The following is a 22,624-nucleotide window of genomic DNA, read 5'->3' as shown; positions in this document are numbered from 1 at the left end:
TTTACTCAGCTCTGAAGAGAAAACTTGATTTTGTCCCTTTAGGGTCTAAAGATTATCCATGGTGTCTTTCCCTCACCAGATAGCAACTCTGCTCTCCCAACAGGGACTGAGGCTTAGTCTTTCTTTGTAACTAACTATGCAATGTACACATAGTTGTCTATGACACAAAAGAGATGCGCAGTAAATATTTATCAAACTGGGTTGTGGCTCACACCTGTACTCTCAACACTTTGGGAGGCTGAGGTAAAAGGATCGCTTGAGGACAGGAGTTCAAGACCAGTCTGGGCAACAAAGCAAGACTGTGTCTATAAAAAAAAAATTGAGATGGAGTTTCACTCTTGTTGCCCAGGCTGGAGTACAATGGCGCAATCTCAGCTCACCGCAACCTCTGCCTCCCGGGTTCAAGGGATTCTCCTGCTTCAGCCTCCCGAGTAGCTGGGATTACAAGCATGCGCCACCACGCCTGGCTAATTTTTGTATTTTTAGTAGAGACAGGGTTTCTCCATGTTGGTCGGGATGGTCTCAAACTCCTGACCTCAGGTGATCTGCCCACCTTGGCCTCCCAAAATGCCGGGATTACAGGCATGAACCACCACGCCCAGCCAAAAAAATTTTTTTAAATTAGTTGGGCGCAGTGGTTATGTGCTTGTAATCCCAGCTATATGGGAGGCTGAGGCAGGAAGATTGCTTGAGTTCAAGGTCACAGTGAGCTATGATTGTGCCACTGCACTCCAGCCTGGGAAACAGAGCAAGAACCTTTCATTTTATTTTTTATTTCATTTTTTTGAGACAGAGTCTCCCTCTGTCACCCAGGCTGGAGTGCAGTGGCAGAATTTTGGCTCACCACAACCTCCACCTCCTGAGTTCAAGTGATTCTCGGGCCTCAACCTCCTGAGTAGCTGGGACTACAGACGCATGCCACCACACCCGGCTATTTATATTTTTAGTAGAGACAGGGTTTCACCATGTTGGCCAGGCTGGTCTTGAACTCCTGACCTCAGGTGATCCACCTGCCTCTGCCTCCCAAAGTGCTGGGATTACAGGTGTGAGCCACCACACCCAGCTGAACCTGTCTTTAAAACAAAATAAAAAAAGATGTGTTGTATCTCGACCACTATTTCTGGCTAAGCATAATCTGGCCTTCTTCAAATCTCAACCACTCCTTTTCCTCTTATGTCAATGATCCTGCATACCAAAATCACAGCCTCTTCTCTCCACTGTTTTTTTTTCCCCCTCCCTCTACAACAAAACATTAATGTTTGTCTCCTCTCCCCTTCCTAATGAAGTAATCATGCTGTAGTTGTTGCTTGCCCGGGTCACCCTAATTCATGTCTCAGTGTTTGATGTTCATGGATGAGATCACCCAAGAAGATATCACCAGGTGGTGGGTGAGAGAAAAGACCAGGAGAGAATATAGAATGTTTCAGTATTAAACTACCCGGTGAAGGAAGATTATAGATGAATGGTTAGGGAAAGCCACGTTACTGAACATTAGATGTAAATTCTTTCTTTTACCATATGCCTATGAGTAAGTGATGAAAATTAATTTTATTCAGTAAGAAAAAACCAAGTATTTGGTAAGAGAGAAAATTAGATACTAATGCCAATTACAGATAGTGAAAAACTGAGAGAAAAAGAAAAAAATACAAATTCTTTTTATTCTTATTTTTGAGATAGAGTCTCCCTCTATCACCCAGGATGGAGTACAGTGGCATGATCTCAGCTCACTGCAACCTCCGCCTCCCACATTCAAGTGATTCTTGTGCTTCAGCCTCCCACGTAGCTGGGATTATAGGCTCCCACCACCATGCCCGGCTAATTTTTTGTGTTGGGATTACAGGTATGAGCCACTGTGCCCAGCCCAAATTCTTTTTTTTCCTTGAGACAGAGTCTCACTCTGTAGCCCAGGCTGGAGTGCAGTGGCGCGATCTTGGCTCACCGCAACCTCCCGAGTTCAAGCGATTCTCCTGCCTCAGCCTCCTGAGAAGCTGGGACCATAGATGCATGCCACCACACCGGGCTAATTTTTTTGAGATGGAGTTTTGCTCTTTTGCCCGGAATGCAGTGGCGTGATCTCTGTAGCCTCCACCTCCTGGGTTCCAGCAATTCTCCTGCCTCAGCCTCCCAGGTAGCTTGAATTACAGGCACGTGCCACCATACCTGGCTAATTTTTGTATTTTTAGTAGAGATGGGGTTTTGCCACGCTGGCCAGGCTGGTCTCAAATTCCTGACTTCAAGTGATCTGCCCGCCTTGGATTCCCAAAATGCTGGGATTACAGGTGTGAGCCATTGTGCCCGGCCAGGCCGAATAGTCCGATATCAAATTAATTTGTCATAAAATTACCATGTAATGCTTGTTTTGCTATTTTCAGGAATTCAGCAAAACGCCTTAAAAGTATGGTATATTCTTTAACAGCACCAAGTATGCCTGCTTTAAGGCATATATATATATATATATATATGAACATATACATACACACATGTACATATGTATATGTAGTACATATTTTCACCACCACTATCACCATGAAAACTTAAGCTGGTTAATGAGGTTTTAAAAATGACTTAGAGATAGACTTCATATACCCTAAAATTTACCCCACCCCCCTTTTTTGGAGACAGGGTTTTGCTTTGTCACTGCACTGGAGAGCAGTGGCACAATCAGAGCTCACTGCAGCCTCGACCTCCCAGGCTCAAGTGATCCTTCCCACCTCAGCCTCTCAAATAGCAGGGACTACAGATGCACTCCATCATGCCCTGCTAATTTATTTTTATGTTTGTAGAGACAGGATCTCCATATGTTGCCCGGGATAGTCTCAAACTCCTGGGATCAAGGGATCCTCCTGCCTTGGCCTCCCAAAGTGTTTACAGGCGTGAGCCATTGCTCCTGGCCCAAATTCACACATCTAAAGTGTCAAATTTAGTGGGTTTTAGTACATTCTTAGAATTGTGCAACTATCACCACTATCTAATTTTAGAACATTTTCATTACTCCCAAAAGAAACCTCATACCCATAAGCAGTTACTCACCATCTCCCCTTTGCCTAGCCCCAGGAATCTACTAATCAGCTTTCTGTCTCTATACATTTGTTTATTCTAGACTTTTTATATAAATAATACAATATGGGGTCTTTTGTGATCAGCTTCTTTCACTTAGCATACTATTTTCAAGATTCATGCATGTTGTATATACCAGTAAGTCCTTCCTTTTTATTGCTGAATAATATTCCATTGTACAGATGTACCACATTTTATCCATTTACCAGTTGATGGACATGTGGGTTATTTCCCTTTTTGGCTATTATGAAGAATGCTGCTATAAACATTTTTAGGCAAGTTCTTGTGTGGACATATGTTTACACTTCCCTTGGGTATATACTAGTAATATGGTAACTTTGTATTTAATGTTTTGAGGAAGTGTCAAAAACTTTTCCACTATCTTTTCACTATCTCATCAGCAATGCAGGAGGGCTCTAATTTCTTGATATCTTCTCCAACACTTTGTTAGAGTACCATTTTTATTTTAGCCATCCCAGTGGGTATGAAATGGTATACATAAATTTTGTGGTTTTGTAGATAATGAGCTTTAAGTATACAGGTTGAGTATCCCGTATCTGAAATACTTAGAACTGGAAGTGTTTTAGATATTGGGCTTTTTTACATTTTAGAATATTTGCATTGTATATTTACTGCTTGAGCATCCCAAATCTGAAAACCCAAAATGCTCCAATAAACACTTCCTTTGAGAGTCATGTTGGCATTCAAAAACTTTCAGATTTTGGAACATATTGGATTTTAATTTTTTGAATTTGGGATGCTCAATCTGTATTTACATAGCACTCCAAGAAGATATCTGGGGACAAAGATTTGCCCCATAGGTAAAATCTGAAGGCGTTTAAGTCATAAGAGCTGCCTGGGTCCAAAGCAAATGGCACAACAACAACCCAGTTCAGAGCTCTTTACAGTACTGTCACTAAAGAACTTATTACTTAGGTTGCTTTAACTTTTCTGACTACAATAGAACAAAGAGTCTAATCCCAGCATCTCTACCACAGTGCATCACTGTAATAAATTAAGTGTAAGGGGCAGAAAGGTTGAAACTGTAGAACAAAAGTAAGGCAGAATCATTTTTAGTCAACTGGGATTGAGTGCCAAAATGAAGAACAGTTAGAAATACATAACAAGAGAATGCCTGGTTTACCCTGGCAACATTAGGTCCTGAAGTGTCTGTTTTGAGGGTTACCCCTAATCACAAAAGCAGACAGCTCCCCTAGGCAGAAGGGGATTTTTTCAACAGTTTTGTTGTTTTTGAGACGGAGTCTCACTCTGTTGCCCAGGCTGGAGTGTAGCGGTACTATATTGGCTCACTGCAACCTCTGCCTTCCGGGTTCAAGCGATCCTCCTGCCTCAGCCTCCGAGCAGCTAGGATTACATGCGTGTGCCACCACGCCCAGCTAATTTTTTTTTGTATTTTTAGTACAGATGGGGTTTCATTTCACCATGTTGGCCAGGCTGGTCTCGAACTTCTCACCTCACATGATCCATCCACCTCGGCCTCCCAAAATGCCGGGAATATAGGCGTGAGCCACTATGCCTGGCCTTCAGCAGATTTTTTTCAAGGTTAGCTATGTCGTGATTGCTGGGTATAATAAGTTTACTCCCAACATAAGCAGAGGGGAGTGAATACATAAGACTTAACAGGTGAAAAGGCATGAAACATGCTAAATTTTTGGAAGACTGGCCAAATGATGTCAATTTTCTTATTAAGCAAAACAGACCCCAAGAAAATGGTATGAACAGTGGTATAGAATACCACTGAACCCAACATTTTCACCTCTCTGCTATAGGTTATTAAAATAAAACTACAACATGTTCAAGTGCTGACATGCACTCCTTTCTTCAAACCTGTGTTGTTTCTTAAAGCATAATCCCTGAAGAGAACTGTGCTGTTTAAGTAATACATGTTATTGGGTAATGAAACAGTCAACTAAGAATAAGTAATCCTGTCAAAAAGCAGTTGCAAACAATTTAGACAAAGTTAACTAAATCATGTATTAACAGATTATATTCTGTACAAATCAGAATACAGTCACTGGTGGCTGCTAGAGGCTTCATCTGTTTTAGTTCTGCTATTTAAAGCTCAGGGAACTACTGCTTTTGTTCACAACTGAAACAGACCTTGGAATTAAATAAGACTTTAGTCCTTTTAGAAAATGTAAAAAGTACAGGAGTTTTCATACTACAGGTATTTTAGCAGAAAGAAGAGGGAGGCTAAAAGCATATTCCTCTGACTGAGATACTGAATCCTACAGTTAAAGGAATTTTTTTTTTTTTTGAGACAGGGCCTTGCTCAATATATTACCCAGGCTTGAGTGCAGTGGCACAATCTTGGCTCACTGCAATGTCCACCTCCTGGGCTCAAATGATCCTCCTGAGGAAAACTCTAAATTTCTGTTCCTTGGTAATGTTATGTTACTGCGTAATGAAACCGTCAAGTGTCAAGTAAGAGTAAGTAATCTTGTCAAAAAGCAGATGCAAACAGTTTAGACAAGGTCAATCCTGTCAAAAAGCAGTTGCAAACAGTTTAGACAAAGTTAACTAAATCATGTATTAATAGACTCAGCCCCTCCAGCAGCTGGGACCACAGGCAACTGCCATCACATCCAGCTAATTTTTGGGGGCATTTTTTGTAGAGACCGGGTTTTGCCATGTTGCCCAGGCTGGTCTCGAACTTCTGGGCTCAAGTGATCTGCCCGCCTGAGTCTCCTAAAGTGCTGGGATTACAGGTATGAGCCACCACGCTTGGCCTAAAGAATTTCTGAAGATGCTTTACAGTACCAGATTTTGATAATCTGGATCAGACTACCAGAGACTGAAATCGCAAGGAAGTTGGTCCCAACACTATTAGCAAGGAGGCAGCTTTTCAACGTGCCAGTTCCCCAGTATCAGTCAGAAGCCACGGGAACCTGTGTGGGAAGGAAGGAAAAGCATAGGCCTGAGTCACAAATTCAAATGTTTACAGGAGTTTGGCAGGTAACATAATGAGTCACACTGATTGGTGTAAGAGAAAAGATGAAGTGGAGATCACAGCTAGTTGCAGAATGAGCAAAGAGATGGCAACTGTTCAGCTTTAGTCAACTGTTATGTTGAAATGTAGGCCCAATGTTGTCTGATAATTTTAATTTTTCAAGATAAGCCAAAGCCTAAATTATGTAAAATTGAATTTTTAAAATTTGGGAATGAACTGAAATTAAAAAGGGAAAAACTAATAATGTGAAGGCCAGATAAAATATATCCGTGAGATAATTTGTGACCTCTCTAGTTTATGTACTAGGAGGACCTTTAGTGGCACAAACAAGAGGCTAAGATTGGAAGAAAAATCCTGAGTAGGTAACAAGGTACAAAGGAAGCAGCCAAAAAGAGAGAAAGAGAGAGAGAGAAGAAAAGAAAAAGAGGAAGAAAGGAAGGGAGGAAGGGAGGGAGGGAGGGAGGATTGACTATAAAGGTGGTGCTGCTATTAATTAATTTACTTTTGGGAAACAATATTCTTTGGAGTTTGAATTTTAGGGCTCTTGAAATGCTAAAGAAAATGATTCCACTGTCATATCCATTAGCAGACAAATTTTTTAAAGATATGCAAAATAATTAAGGAGGCAGGGACGTAGGGATAGAAAAATCTGTAGTTTCAAATTTGTCTGTAACTTACACTAAGCCAACAAAGGTAGGAGATGATCAGTGCTAATGTCTTTTTTTTTTTTTTGAGATGGAGTCTTGCTCTGTCGCCCAGGCTGGAGTGCAGTGGCATGATCTTGGCTCACTGCAACTTCCACCTCCCGGATTCAAGCAATTCTCCTGCCTCGGCCTCCCCAGTAGCTGGGACTACAGGCACGTGCTGCCACGCCCGGCTTTTTTGTATTTTTAGTAGAGAGGGGTTTTCACCATGTTAGCCAGGATGGTCTCGATCTCCTGACCTTGTGATCCGCCAGCCTCGGCCTCCCAAAGTGCTGGGATTACAGGCGTGAGCCACCGCGCCCGGCTAGTCAGTGCTAATGTCTATTGAGCATTCAGGTGTTATCAGAATTAACTCATGTAAAAAGGAATCATATATTGGATTTCTTCAGAAATGGAAAGGCCTACTCTTAGAGATTTCAAAATGTATTAACATCGATCACTTGAAAACTAGGGTTAAACTACTGAAAAGAGCCAAAATACCTAATCAGCTTCTGTATCTCTGAAGATCAAGCTGGGTCTTAATATTTTTGTGTTAACGACTCTTCGTAAAATCTTGGAAAACCTGAGAAAAACTAGTGAATATAAAGAGGCACATAACACCCCCGCATCCCGTCAGGAAAAAAACAACTCAAACCTTGAATGAGGGTGACCATATAGCTCCTTTTGGAGAGATTATTTGTGCTTATTAAAGAGAAGGGTATGTTTAGGATCCTGCCTCTACTATAGTTTACTACTAACATAATACATTATTTCTCTGAAAAATATTAATGGTGAAAATCTGATAGAAGATGCAAACTAGGGATTGCTAATACAGGGTTGAAAGTACTTACCTATTATCTCAGATTCATAATAATCCTGTGTGCCTTCCTGGAAGACAAGACAGGGTGTCTTTATGATTTTAGAGCATGAATTTGGAAAAATGGTAGGTCCATTTGTATGTTAAGTTCATGTCCATCAAAGAGGAATGAAAAATATGTCCTTCCTCCTGTTAGGGGTTATGTGGCTGTGTTGTACCAAGGTCAATTAAAGATTCCTTAGAAATTATTTTTTTTGTTGTCCGAGACAGGGTCTTGCTCTGTCACCCAGGCTAGGGTATAGTGGCATGATCACAGCTCATTGCAACCTCAAACTCCTGGGCTCAAGCGATCCTCCTGGCTTAGCCTCACAAGTAGCTCGGACGTACACTACATGTGCGTGTCACCACATCAGGGTAATTTTTTTTTTTTTTTTTTAGAGAGACAGAGTCTTGCTCTGTCACCCAGGCTGAGGTGCAGTGGCACGAGCATAGCTCACTGCAGCCTTGAACTCCTGGCCTCAACAGATCTTCCTGCCTCAGCCTCCTCAGTAGCTGGGATTATAGGCATGAGCCACTGCACCCAGTGGGTTCCTCAGACATTCCAAGTTCAGGGAAGAGACGAACTATGAAAAATTTAGTGCTGTGCTTCTTTTGTTTATATATTTGTAACATTCTGTTTTGAGATCCTACTGTTTGCATTAGAACAGCAGTATGAAGAAAGGTGAAAAAGCCTACCTTTCAAGCAAATGAAGAACATTTCACCAAAAAACAAAACCAAAACCAAACTTGTACTACATGTTTTTTTTTTTTTTAATGCGTAAGATGAGCTTTTAAGATGAAGAAATAAACTCACATGCATTCATTCATCATACCAGCTAAAGATTTTTCCTAGACCAGGGATCACAGATATATATTCTGTATTAGTGAACAGGCAGTCCATGAGTTCTCCATGGGTAACCCTTAATTTTGTATTTTTATTTTGATGGTACTCTAAAGAAGAGTAATAAGTGAATATTCTGGATCACCTAGATGAGCACTTTATAAATGTTTACAACGTAACTTGAGACTTAAAATTACAATAATTTGTTTGTACTAAGGTCAAATGACACCACAATATCATATATATACGAAAGTTTTTAATTAATTCTGATAGAATAGGGTTTTCAACTGCAGCACTATTAACTGCCATTTTGCCTCTTTGTTTCAAGGAGCTTTTCTGTGCATTGTAAGATGTTACTAGCATTGCTGGCCTCAATCTACTAGATGCCAGTAGTATCACACCCTTAGTTGGGACAACCAAAAATGTACAGAGACATTGCCAAGTGCCTCCAGAGTGACAAAATCTCCCTAGTTTGAGAGCAAATGCATAGAGAAAAGTGGTGGGAGAGCCGAGGTAATACAAGGTGTGCAGGAGAATAAACATGTCAAATTCAAATGAACCAAAGATGTAACAATTTCTACTACATTCAGGTTGAGGACAGTGTCACTAAAACATTATCATACAACACATTAATGCTGTCAATGTGAATTTTATTACATTGTAAATCTGTTTTGCTTTTTTTCCCTTAAAAGGCAAGTCTATACATTATTGAAGTTTGAATTATACTTTTTCCTGGTTTACTTTTTTCTTTATTTTTGAGATGGAGTCTTGCTCTGTCACTTAGGCTGGAGTGCAGTGGTGCCATCTTGGCTCACTGCAACCTCCACCTCCCAGACTCAAGCAATTCTCCTGCCTCGAGTAGCTGGGACTACTAGCCAGGCCACCACGCCTGGCTAATTTTTTTTATTTTTAGTAGAGACGGGGTTTCACCAAGTTGGACAGGCTGGTCTTGAACTCCTGACCTCAACTGATCTGCCCGCCTTGGCCTTCCAAAGTGCTGGGATTATACTGTGTGAGCCACCACACCCAGCCTATTGTTTTCTAGTTAAAACTTTTTTTTCTTTACAAAAATTAGCCGGGCGTGGTGGCGCATGCCTGTAATTCCAGCTACTCTGGGGGCTGAGGCAGGAGAATCGCTTGAACCCAGGAGGCGGAGGTTGCAGTGAGCCGAGATCGCGCCATTGCACTTCAGCCTGGGCAACAAGAGTGAAACTCCGTCTCAAGAAAAACAAACAAACAAACCTTTTTTTTCTTTTCTTGAGATGGAGTTTTGCTCTGTCACCCAGGCTGGAGTGCAGTGGCACGATCTCGGCTCACTATAACCTCTGCCTCCCGGGTTCAAGTGATTCTCTTGCCTCAGCCTCCTGAGAAGCTGGGACTACAGGTGCACACTACCATGCCCAGCTAATTTTTGTATTTTCAACGGAGATGGGGTTTCACCATGTTGGCCAGGCTGGTCTGGAACTCCTGACCTCAGGTGAACTCCCCCTCAGCTTCCCAAAGTGCTGGGATTACAGGCACGAGCCACCGCACCTGGCCTCTTTTCTAGTTAAAACTTGACTCTGAAGTCATCAACTAGTGTGTAACCTTTCTTTTTCTTTTTTCTTTTTTTTTTGAGACAGGGTCTTGCTCTGTCACCCAGGCTGAAGTACAGTGACATGATCTTGCCTCACCACAAAATCCGCCTCCCAGGTTCAGGGGATTCTCGTGCCTCGAACCCCCAAGCAGCTAGGATTACAGGCGTGCACCACCATGCCTGGCTAATTTTTGTAGTTTTAGTAGAGACAGGGTTTTGCTATGTTGGCCAGGCTGGTCTCGAATTGGCTTCATGTGACTCTGTCCATCTCAGCCTCCCAAAGTGCTGGGATTATAGGCATGAGCCACACTGCACCTGGCCTAACCTTTGTAATGTCATTTTTCCACCTAAAATATCTTTTCTGTTAATATATCACAGATATTTCTTAATTGAAAAAATTCTCAAGAACCCCAAAACTTGAGTATATACTTAGATACTAAATGTCTTAATTAAATAAAGATAATCTGAAAGGGTTTTTTATTTGTTTTGTTTTTTTGAGACAAGGTCTTGCTCTGTTGCCCAGTGTGAAGTGCAGTGGCATGATCATGGCTCGCTGCAACCTCAAACTCCTGGGCTCAAGCGATTCTAACACCTCGGCTTCTGGAGTAGCTGCAATTACACATGTGCCACCACACCCAGCTAATTACATTTTTTGTAATTAGCTTAGATTGGGGGGCAGGTCTTGTACATTGCTCAGGGTGGTCTCGAACTCCTGGGCTCAAGTGATCCTCCTGCCCTGGCTTTGCAAAGTGCTGCGATTACAGGTGCGAGCCACCGTGCCTGGCCTAAAATTTTTTTTTTTTTGAGACGGAGTCTTGCTCTGTCACCCAGGCTGGAGTGCAGTGGTGCGATCTTGGCTCACTGCAAGCTCCGCCTCCCGGGTTCACGCCATTCTCCTGCCTCAGCCTCTCCGAGTAGCTGGGACTACAGGCGCTCGCTACCAGGCCCGGCTAATTTTTTGTATTTTTAGTAGAGATAGGGTTTCACCGTGGTCTTGATCTCCTGACCTCGTGATCCGCCCGCCTCGGCCTCCCAAAGTGCTGGGATTACAAGCGTGAGCCACCGCACTCAGCCGGCCTAACATTTTAAAATTATAAATACTTTGAAAAACTGGAAAAGGTCCTGGATAGAAGTATTCACTGTTGAATTTTTCTTTCCTGAAAAACCAGTCTTTGAAAGAGTAAAAAAGTAACTGCCAATACAGCTTGTCTATATATATATGCTCTATAAATTTCTCTTCTTCGAATCAAGCAAAGCTGACAATGTATTAAAAGAATGTCCACGGCCGGGCGCAGTGGCTCACACCTGTAATCCCAGCACTTTGGGAGGCCGAGGTGGGCGGATCACGAGGTCAGGAGTTCGCCCCATCTCTACTAAAAATACAAAAATTAGCTGGGCATGGTGGCAGGCACCTGTAATCCCAGCTACTCAGGAGGCTGAGGCAGGAGAATCACTTGAAACCAGAAGGTGGAGGTTGCAGTGAGCCGAGATCCACCACTGCACTCCAGCTTGGGCGAAAGAGCAAAACTCCGTCTCAAAAAAACAGAAAAGAATGTCCAAAGGTATGTAGTAAGTTGAAAAGCTGTCTTGAATACAAGTCCATTAGTGGAAGAATCTTAAATTGGTTAGGTATATTTAAATGGGGGAGACTGTTCCAAAAAAGTGTAATACCACAACCAGCTTACAAATTCTTCCCGTTCTAGTAAGAATAAAACTTGGTCAAAGATTGCCTTTTACCTGTGCACTGAAATCTTATGGTTGGTGGAAGATGAAGGCTAAAAAAAATCTTAGTTCAACAAGTCCAGCTTAAGAGACATCATTCCAATGCTCATAAATTTACAAGTTTAACAAATACAACTATTGTACCCCTCAAAAACCTAGTAAGTTATGTTAAAGTCACCCAAGATCAAATGGCTTGAAATTCTTTAACAAGCCAGAACTGTCCTATAGGTGTAACAATTTATTTTTCCCTTCTAAACTCTCCCAGGGGGATTATTGCCATCTTCTGTATATCAGTAACTAGTTAGGTACAATTTTCTCCTCTAAAATGATGGGGTGGCGGCGGGGGAGGGGGCAAAGACTGCAAAGTGTAATTCATTTATCAGCTCTTCAACATGCAGCATCAGAGTTTTTTGTTAAAGTTAAGATAGCATCTAATTTTATTTTCCTTCTCAAAATTTATCTAACTTCCAAGGTATACTGAATAGCAAAATGACTTAATAATAGAAAATGGTAGCCAATAAAGCATGAACTCTTATGTAGGGAACTTGAAAATAACAGTCTGCTGAATAACTCTTCAAAGTTTAACGCGTTAAGAGCAGAAATGGAAACAAAGCTCCCAGTGACCCTCAGCTGAATTACAAAATTAAATAAAAACTTAGAAATCAATAAAAGGCAAAAACATTATATAAGATTTACAAAACACAATTTGTCAAATAGTGTATATGTGGGAGTGTGGGCTGGAGGTGGTGTCTATGTCAGGATTTCTGCCACTGAAAAAACAAAGTGTGTTGGATGACTGCAGATAAAGATTGGCAGACACAAGAAATCATAGACACCAAGTTTTGGGGGGTATACTCATAAAATCCAATTGTTGTAACAATAGATAGGTACCTTCTTCTGTTAGCAAGTAACTACAACTCACCTGCTTGTGTGCATGATCATAGGAGTTGATATGGTTATCAAATTCCTGATGTTTCTGATATTGCTTATCACACAGTTCACAATAAAAGTTGGCTCTGAGGTCTTCCAAGGCTTTGGCAATTGCCTTCTCTTTGTCAACATAATCCTTCAAGAACCATGAAATACAAAGAAACAAAAAATGAACTTGGTAAAACTTTAAGTGAATGTTATAGAGAAAACAGTCTATCTGAGAAGACAAAAAAGGGCTTTTCATAATATTTAGTGGTACCAGTAAAAGCTGGATGAAACACAAGTGGTACTTTGGTGGGTAATCTGTGTGTCGTCGTACTAACAATTGTCTTCAAATAAACAAATGTTTAAAAGGACTAAGGATGCTCAACTGATAAGTATAATGCAAATATTCCAAAACCCCCAAAAAATCTGAAATCTGAAACACCTTTGGTCTCAAGCATTTTGGATAAGGGATACACAACCTGTATTAATAGTCTAGTTTTCAGACACGAAGGAAAAAAGCATTACCTGAGTCTGTAGCCAATGATGGAGTTAAATATTCTATGGTCATTCTACATATAAGCTGCACTGCTTGGAAAGCCAACCCACAGATATGTGTTATCTGCTGGTCTCAGCGAGATTGAAAACTGTGGGACTCTTACATGTGAGAGGAGGTTGGAGAAAAACAACAACAACAAAAAACTGTGGGACTGACTCAAAGACAGTCCAATTTGCCTCAGCAGTTTCACTTAAAAACTAGACATCAAAAGACATCTCAAAAAGGAAAAAAGAGAAAACAATTAAAAGATACCTCAAAGCAAGTTGAGTATATTCATTTGCTAATGTCGCACAGAAGGATGAGAAAGGGACAGGAATGCTAAGTGACTACTTGCTTGACTTTTAGAGCAGGGTAGATGCATTACTTTCATAATGAGCAACTCCTTCTAGCAGACTGACCTAAAAAAGATAAGTCTTATCTCAAAGACTATATCTACAGTTTCAAAGCAGCTCTATCATCTCCCATAAGAGCTACTTAATCAGTAAACAAGAAAAGGTTATTATTTTCTGGAGTGGCAGTACTGAACTAATTTGGACAGACTTATTAAAACTGAAAAGTGAGTATGTGTAGCACATTGTTATTTTTGCCCTATCTAATCCTTCACAATAATTTTCTTTGACAGTTCCGGACAGTTTCATGTTGTCTGGCTATTAAACGACTTGTGGCTTTTTTGCCCAGGCTGGAGTACAGTGCAGTTCATGGCTCACTGCAGTCTTCACCTCCTGGGCTCAAGCAATCTTCCCACTTCGGCCTCCCAGGTATCTTGGACTATAGGCGTGTACCAGCAAACCTAGCTAACTTTTGTATTTTTTGTAGAGATGAGGTCTCACTATGCTGCCAAAGCTGGTCACGAACTCCTGGGCTCAAGTGATCCTTCCACCTTGGACTCCCAAAGTGATGACATTGCAGGTGTCAGCCACCACACCTGGCTGCAAATTTAAGCAACAAAACTAGAGTTCCTGGTATGAATACAGCAGTATAGGAAAACAGCTTTGGTTTTCTTCTTGGGTATCATAAAAACAAAATTATGAATTAAAAAACCCCCACCAACTGCATTTTCAGAAGAACTGGGCAACAGATATGATCTGGAGTATGAAAAACACACAGAAGGAAAGTTAAGCTCTTTATAGAACCTGAATGAGGGAAATGTAGTAGAAGCCACACAAGGCAAAGCTAAGCAATATCAAAAAAGCCAAAGGTGGCAATTTCAGAAAATGGCAAAACATATATCCTGTACATAAAAGGATCCTCTGAAATGAATATACCTACATCTCTTGCACTCATCAAGAATTTCTGAGATCTGGGAAGAACAAAGGGATGAACTTGGGTTAGGGTGGATGAGGAAACATTTGCAGTACAAAGAATGCACATAGAGAAAAGCAAAAAGTTCTGCCCAATTGCGGCAGATCTAAGAAAAGGCTGAGGCCAGGTGCGGTGGCTCACGCCTGTAATCCCAGCACTTTGGGAGGCCGAGGCAGGCAGATGGCTTGAGCTCAGGAGTTCAAGACCAGCCTGGGTAACACAGTGAAACTCCGGCTCTACCAAAAATACAAAACATTAGCTGAGCATGGTGTCACTTGCCTTTGGTCCCAGCTACTTGAAAGGCTGAGGTGGGAGGACCACTTGAGCCTGGGACGCAGAGGCTGCAGTGAGCCAAGATTGCGCCACTGCACTCCAGCCTGGGTGACAGAGTGAGACCTTGTCTCAAAAAAAAAAAAAAAAAAAAAGGCTATCAGCACATGCTCACTAAAGGAAGATCCACTCAACTACACAGGACAAGAAAGGGCACATAGTGTGACAATGAAAATGGTCCCAGAACAATCAGTGACAATCAATAGTGTAGTAAAGTTATTGAATCTTAAAGACAGACTCCTTTCAGCAGCTAGGCAAAAACAATCAAGAAGGGGAAGATCAGGCCAGCCTTTGATCTCTTCAACAACACACACACTCACTCTCTCTCTCTCTCTCTCTCTCTCTCTCTCTCTCTCTCTCTCTCTCTCAACTCCAGAAGACAGTGGTACAATAAATACTATAAGATATCTAAGGAAATAATTAACTTAGGATTTTATATGTATCTTTCAAATATAGGGAATACATACACGTATATATGGAGTTATATGTATGTGTACATATATACACACATATACATAAGTTGATATATATGTAATTGCCTAAATTAATATTACTATTTTTTTTTTTTGAGACAGCATCTTGCTCTATTGGCCAGACTGGAGTGCAGTAGTGCAATTACAGTTCACTGTAGCTTCGACCTCCTGGGCTCAATTAATCCTCCCACCTCAGCCTTCTGAGTTGCTAGGACCACAGGGGCATGCCACTATGCCTGGCTAATTTTTGTATTTTTCGTAGAGACAGGGTTTCATCATGGTGCCCAAGGCTGGATGTGAATTATTTTTATAGGCTTATGTTTATATAAAATACATATGTATATAAATAATTCAAGAAACACTGTTTGCACAACCACTTTTAAGTAAGTTAATAGGGTACAAAATTCAGAAATAATAGAAGAAAACTCAGCAAAAGAACTGGCAGACTGCTTTAAAACCATTTACTCCTATAACTAAGGTTAAAAGAAATAGGGCTATTAAAGTATATACATATAACTGTAACATATACATATAACTATGTATGTTATATGCTGTCAGAAAATAGAAATGATACAAATAATAAAAAACTGGGTGGGCAGGCAGAAGCAGATATGAATTTGAGTTTGCTTACTTCTGCAAACTCAATAGAAGTAAAAAGAACTTTACAAAACATGAAAATTATTAAGTAATAGAAGTAGTGTACATAATATAATAATTAAATGGTATGAAGCCACATACTAAGAATGGCCATTTTACTTATTAACATTATATGATAGAGTTTTTAAAATGGAAGAGGAAAGAAGAGAAAACAAGCTAGCTTTTTATTGCTTATAGTATGAAAATAATGGACACTCAAACATGGGTAATTTCATTAAGTTATAAAGGTAACTAGAACAACACAAATATAATCCATCCTATATCCATCCATCCATCCATGTATCCATCCATCCATCCATTTATTTCCCACTTTGAGACCACATAATAACTTAAAAAATAAAATAGGCCAGGCGTGGTAGCCCATGTCTGTAATTCCAGCACTTTGGGAGGCCGAGGCAGGCGGATTACCTGAGCTCAAGAGTTTGAAACCAGCCTGGGCAACATAGCAAAACCCCATCTTTACCAAAAATACAAAAAAATAGCTAGGCGTGGTGGTGTGCACCTGTAGTCCCAGTTACTTGGAAGGCTGAGGAAGTCCTTCAAAAAGTACTCGTAGGCTGGGCGCGGTGGCTCACTCCTGTAATCCCAGCACTTTGGGAGGCTGAGGTGGGTGGATCACCTGAGGTCAGGAGTTTGAGACCAGCCTATCAACGTGATGAAACCCTGTCTCTACTAAAAATACAAAAATCAGCCAGGTGTGGTGGTGGGCGCCTGTAATCCCAGCTACTTGGGAGGCTGAGGCACGAGAATCACTTGAATCTGGGTGGTGGAGGTTGCAATAAGCTGAGATCGCACCATTGCACTCTGGCCTGGGCAACAGAGTGAGACTCCATCTCAATTAAAAAAAAAAAAAAAGTACTTGTAGAGGCCGGGCGTAGTGGCTCACACCTGTAATCCCAGCACTTTGGGAGGTTGAGGTGGGTGGACAGCTTGAGCCTAGGAGTTCAAAACCAGCCTGGGCAACATGGTGAAACCCTGTCTTTACAAAAAATATAAAAATTAGCTGGGTGTGGTGGCATGCACCTGTAGCCCCAGATGCTCGGGAAGCTGAGGTGGGAGGATCGCTTGAGTCCAGGAGGTCGAGGCTGCAGTAAGCTGTGATCACTGCCACCGCACTTCTAGGTGACAGAGTGAGATCCTGTCTGGGTGACAGAGTGAGACCCTATCTCAAATAAACAGTACTCACAGAATATTTACACAGACAAGGCCGGGCACGCTGGCTCACGCCTGTAATCCCAGCACTGTGGGAGGCCGAGGTGGGCGGTTCACGAGGTCAGGAGATCGAGACCATCCTGGCTAACATGGTGAAACCCTGTCTCTACTAAAAATACAAAAAATTAGCCGGGCGTGGTGGCAGGCACCTGTAGTCCCAGCTACTCGGGAGGCTGAGGCAGGAGAATGGCATGAACCCGGGAGGCAGAGCTTGCAGTGAGCCGAGATGGCGCCACTGCACTCCAGCCTGGGCGACAGAGACTCCATCTCAAAAAAAAAAGAATATTTACACAGACAAAAAGCCCATTATAGGCTATAGAAGAAACCGTCATAAAGTCAGAAATGAAGAAGTAATATGCACAACATATATCAACACAGTATAATACAGCTAAGAATTAACAAAAATGTTTAAAAGACCCTTCCATGAATCTGAAGCTGCAGAATTTTAAGATAAAAAAGGATAATGACAACATTATACAGAGGCTAAAGTATATTGCTTTAAGAAGTTAAGCCTATGTGTATTCCTTGAACACAGGTTTAACCCCTTACAGCAATGGAAACAAGAAAATAAATAAATGTCACACTCTGGAGAAACTCTTGTGTGTGTATATATATATACAAGAAAACTGATTCCACTTATATAAAGTTAAAAAACATGTAAAACTAGGCCACGTGGTGGCTCACGCCTGTAATCCCAGCACTTTGGGAGGCCAAGGCAGGTGGATCACCTGAGGTCAGGAGTTCGAGACCAGCCTGGCCAACATGGTGAAACCCCGTCTCTACTAAACACACACACACACACACACACACACACACACACACACACACACACACACACAACAACAAACAAAAACCAGCTGAGCATGGTGGCACGTGTCTGTAATCCCAGTTGCTCGGGAGGCTGAAGCACAAGAATTGCTTTAACTCAGGAGGTGAAGGCTGCAGTGAGCTGAGATCGTGCCACTGCACCCCAACTTGAGTGACAGAGTAAGACTCTGTCTAAAAAAAAAAACCAAAATTAGCTGGACGTGGTGGCGCACGCCTGTAATCCCAGCTACTTGGGTGGCTGAGGCATGAGAATTGCTTGAACCCGGGAGGCACAGGTTGCTGTGAGCCGTCGTGCCACTGCACTCCAGCCTGGGTGACAGAGCAAGACTGTCTCAACAAAGCAAGACTGTCTCAAAACCAACCAACCAACCAACCAACCCACCGACCCACCCACCCACCCACTACATAAAACTAAGCAATACATATTTAGGATACAAAACACATTAAAAAACCATTTTAAAATGCAAGGGAAAATAGAAGAGGAAGGAACACTTCCTAATTTATTCTGAGTATTACCCTGATACAAAGACATTACAAGAAAACTACAGACTAATATCTTTTCTGTGTACAGATGCAAAAATGCTCAACAAAATGCTATCAAACCAAATTCAACAGCATATTAAAAGGCGAAGTGGGATTTATCCCAGGAACTCAATGTTGGTTCAACATACAAAAATCAATCAATGTAATACACCACTACAATGTAATACACCATTATTAACAGAATATAAAAGGAAAAAACCCACAAGGTTATCTCAGTAGATACAAAATAAGCATTTGACAAAATCCAATACTCTCTTTCATGGTAAAAACACTAAACAAAGCAGGAGTTTCTAGAAATTAGGCACTTCCTCAACCTGATGAAAACAAAAAACCCCCAGCTAACATCATAATGGTGAAAGACTGAAAGCTTCTCTATAAAGATCAGAAAGACGACAGGAATGTTCACTGTTGCATTTTTTTTTTTGAGATAGAGTCTCACTCTGTCTGTCGCCCAGGCTGGAGTGCAGTGGTGCGATCTTGGCTCACTGCAACCTCTGCCTCCTGGGTTCAAGCGATTCTCCTGCCTCAGCCTCCTGAGTAGCTCGGATTACAGGCACACAACACCACGCCCAGCTTTTTTTTTTTTTTTTTGTATTTTTAGTAGGGAAGGGGTTTCACCATTTTGGCCAGGCTGGTCTGGAACTCCTGACCTCAAGTGACCCGCCCACCTTGGCCTCCCAAAGGGCTGGGATTACAGGTGTGAGCCACCGCACTGGCCACAGTGGTGATAATTTTACAACACTGTAAATAAGCTAAAAATCATTAAATTGTAGTATTGCTATAAAATGACTAAAATGGTAAATTTATGTTATGTGAATTTTATCTCAACAACAATTTTACCTACAAAATTGTGAGGGGGCCAGGCACAGTGGCTCACGCCTGTAATCCCAGCATTTTGGGAGGCTGAAGCAGGCGGATCACTTGAGGTCAGGAGTTCTAGACCAGCCTGGCCAACATGACAGAACCCTGTCTCCACTAAAAATACCAAAATAATTCGCTGGGTGTGATGGTGCACACCTGTAATCCCAGCTACTCAGGAGGCTGGGGCAGGAGAATTGCTTGAAACCAGGAGGCAAAGGTTGCAGTGAGCTGAGATTCTGCCATTGCACTCCAGCCTGGGTGACAGAACAAGACTGTCTCAAAAAGGAAAAAAAAAAAAAAAGGCGAAAAACACAAAAATCAGCATAGTGTTTATCTCTAAAGGAGACAGAAATGTGATGGGATCATGAAGTTACTGATAGTGCTCTTTTTCTTAAATTGAGTAGAAAATACCTAAGTGTTTATAGTTTTTCTTTATATCTCACACATTAAAAATATTTAATAAAATAACAAGAATGTCAAATGAGACTGCAGTTTTTGTTTTTTCTTTTAAAAGTCTGGTAGAGCTATTTGGCTCTAAGATTATATACAAGTAAAACTTCGATAAAAATGAAAATTAAAAAATAAAAATGGGAGGCTGAGGTAGGGGGATCATTTGAAGTCAGGAGTTTGAGACCAGCCTGGGCAACATAGTGAGACCCTATCTCTTAAAAAAAAAATTAGCCAGGCATGGTGGTGCACGCCTATAGTCTTGGTTACTTGGGAGGCTGAGGTGGGAGGATTGTATGAGCCCACGAGTTTAAGGCTGTAGTGAGCTATGATAGCACCACAGAACTCCAGCATGGACGACAGAGTGAGATCCCATCTCTATAAAATTAGAGATGAGAGAGTGATGAAAAGGAAGCAGTCAGAGTAGTGACTAAGAATTCTGGTTCTAAAGACAAGTAAAAAGAGAAGGTGGTAGCTATATGGAGAGTAAATCAGAGTGGGTTTTTTAAATTTTAGGATTCCCTCTCCCAACAAATCTTCAAGTATGTTTACTGTTGATAGGAAAAGAACAAATAAAGAGAAAGGTTGCCAATACAGGAAAGAAGTGGAAGGTCCTTGATAAGACAGGGAGAGTTACGATCCAGAATTCAGATGTACGTACAAATTATCATTTAACAGATGGTGAAACAAAAGAGAAATATTGAAGTATGAGAGCAGGTGAACCCTGGTTTGATGTAGGATAGTATACGTAGATGAAGGCATTACTACCTGATGGTCCAAATTCTCTTTCTTAACTAAAAACATACGGGAAGGTAGAGATACGACAAGGGTAGTTAAGGAAAGATGAAGGCTGAGTACCAATGTTTGAGAATGACAGCTGAGAGGACTAAGAGGGACATGACACATGAGAGGATTAATTGGCAGCTCTGAGGGCCCAGTGAGGTTGGCAGAAAGGGTATAGAAATAAAGAATGCAAGTAATGCATTTTGTACTAACGGGACAGGCTTTTGGTGAGTATGTATGACAAAAGGACTAGGAGGAAAGGGAGTTGGGATCAAAGTGCTATGAGAGGTAAACATGAGTGTGTGGTGCTAGAGGGGAAAAGTACAAATTAAGGAGGAGCTAAGTTACTAAAGCTTCCAAAGTCATGTGAAGTTGAAGAAAAAATATAGAAGAATAAAGGAGTGACAGCAGGAAGGAAAAAAGACCATGGTCAGATAATAGGACATTAAAGATTTTAGAAACAGTGTAGTTCAGAGTTGACAGGGTTTCGGAGTAAATATTTTGATCAATAAGATGGGGAAAGTAATTCTTGCTCTTGCCCAGGCTGGAGTGCAGTGGTGTCATCATAGGTCACTGCTGTCTTCAACTCCTGGGCCCAAGTGATCCTCCCAATTCAGCTTCTCTAAGTAGCTGGGATTTATAGACATGCACCACCAACACCTAGCTATTTTTTTTCTTTTTTCTTTTTGTAGAGACAGATTCTTGCTACATTGCCCAGACTGCTCTCAAACTCCTGGGCTCAAGCAATCCTCCCAAAGCACAGCCGTGATCCACCGCACCCAGCCGAGAAATAATTCTATTACCAGGGAGAGAGCATCTCAAGATACTATGTATAATCTTATGAGGCTGTGAATTACTGAGGTATTTCATTTATTTTTCACTCGACAGTGTAACTTTTACTTGAAAAATAAAAATGTATTCTTTATAATGTTTATATTTCAGACAGTACATAAAATGAATCTGGCTTTTCTCACTATTTCAAAATATTTATTCATTCAACTAATATTTATTGAGTACTTATGCACCACACACTGTGCTGGATGCAGGATATATACTGGCAGACAAATAGACATACTCTCTCTCCTCAATGCCCTTTCTGACTAGTACAGAAAGCAGAATATAAATTAGTGAATAAAAATTTATAATTACAAATTGTAAGAGAGGTTGTTGCAAGAGAATAAGGCAGAGTGGTTAATTATTTAAATGAGTTGATTAGGGAAGATCTATAATGAGGTAATATTTAAGCTAAAACCCAAAGGAGAAAATTTAACCAAGTGAAAGATGATGAAACATGGTGTCATGACCACTCTTGTGCCTAGAGAAAGAATGTAGCCAGAAAAAGAGGGCCCAGGTCTGAAGCTGAGGAACTCCAATATCTGAAGTTCAGGCAGAATAAACAGCAGCCAACAAAGGAATCTACATAGAAGCAGCAAGACAGGTAAGAAGCAACTAAACTAGGAAAGTATAAATTCTTCAAAACCAAGAGTAATGAAAATGTTTTAAAGAAGAAAGAGTATGCCAGGCGCAGTGGCTCACGCCTGTAATCCCCACACTTTGGGAGGCCGAGGTGGGCAGATCACGTGAGGTAAGGAGTTCGAGACCAGCCTGGCCAACATGGTGAAACCCCATCTCTACCAAAAATTCAAAAAAATTAGCCGGCCGTGGTGGCTCATACCTGTAGTCCCAGCTACTTGGAGGCTGAGGCACGAGAATCACTTGAACCCGGGAGCAGTGAGCTGAGATCACACCACTGTACTCCAGCCTGGGCAACAGAGTGAGACTCAGTCTTAAAAAAAAAAAAAATTAATAATAATAATAAAATAAATAAATAAATAAATGATTTATTGGATTTAGCAAATAGAAGTGTTTGGTGGCCTTGAATAAAGTGGTTTGGTGAAAACTGCTAAAGTCAGTATAAATAGGCTGAAGAGTGAATAAAGAGAGAGGAAAGGAGAAGAAAAAGGGGAAAGAAAAAGGGGCAGGAAAAGATGAGTTGGTTATATTATAGTTC

General features: G+C 41.2%; 1 protein-coding gene across 19 annotated transcripts in view; it reads right to left on the bottom strand.

The window, feature by feature from the left end:
* GPATCH8 (G-patch domain containing 8) overlaps positions 1–22,624 on the bottom strand; it is a 108,292-nt gene that overhangs the window by 16,360 nt on the left and 69,308 nt on the right. For 9 of the 19 annotated variants that reach the window (XM_063798469.1, XM_063798477.1, XM_063798463.1 and 6 more), the window contains 2 exons: positions 12,629–12,772; positions 7,563–7,599 (listed from right to left, as the gene is read on the bottom strand). The exons of 2 other annotated variants lie outside the window; for them this stretch is intronic. In XM_063798469.1, coding sequence (XP_063654539.1) covers positions 7,563–7,599; positions 12,629–12,772 — 181 coding nt within the window. The remainder of the gene's footprint in view (positions 1–7,562; positions 7,600–12,628; positions 12,773–22,624) is intronic. 8 more of the 19 variants (XM_001150301.7, XM_063798472.1, XM_063798470.1 and 5 more) reach the window with 1 other exon arrangement.

This window comes from Pan troglodytes, chromosome 19 (assembly GCF_028858775.2).
Source record: "Pan troglodytes isolate AG18354 chromosome 19, NHGRI_mPanTro3-v2.0_pri, whole genome shotgun sequence".
Classification (NCBI taxonomy): domain Eukaryota; kingdom Metazoa; phylum Chordata; class Mammalia; order Primates; family Hominidae; genus Pan; species Pan troglodytes.
Note: the sequence above shows the minus strand (reverse complement) of the source record. Positions and strands in the feature narration are given on the sequence as shown.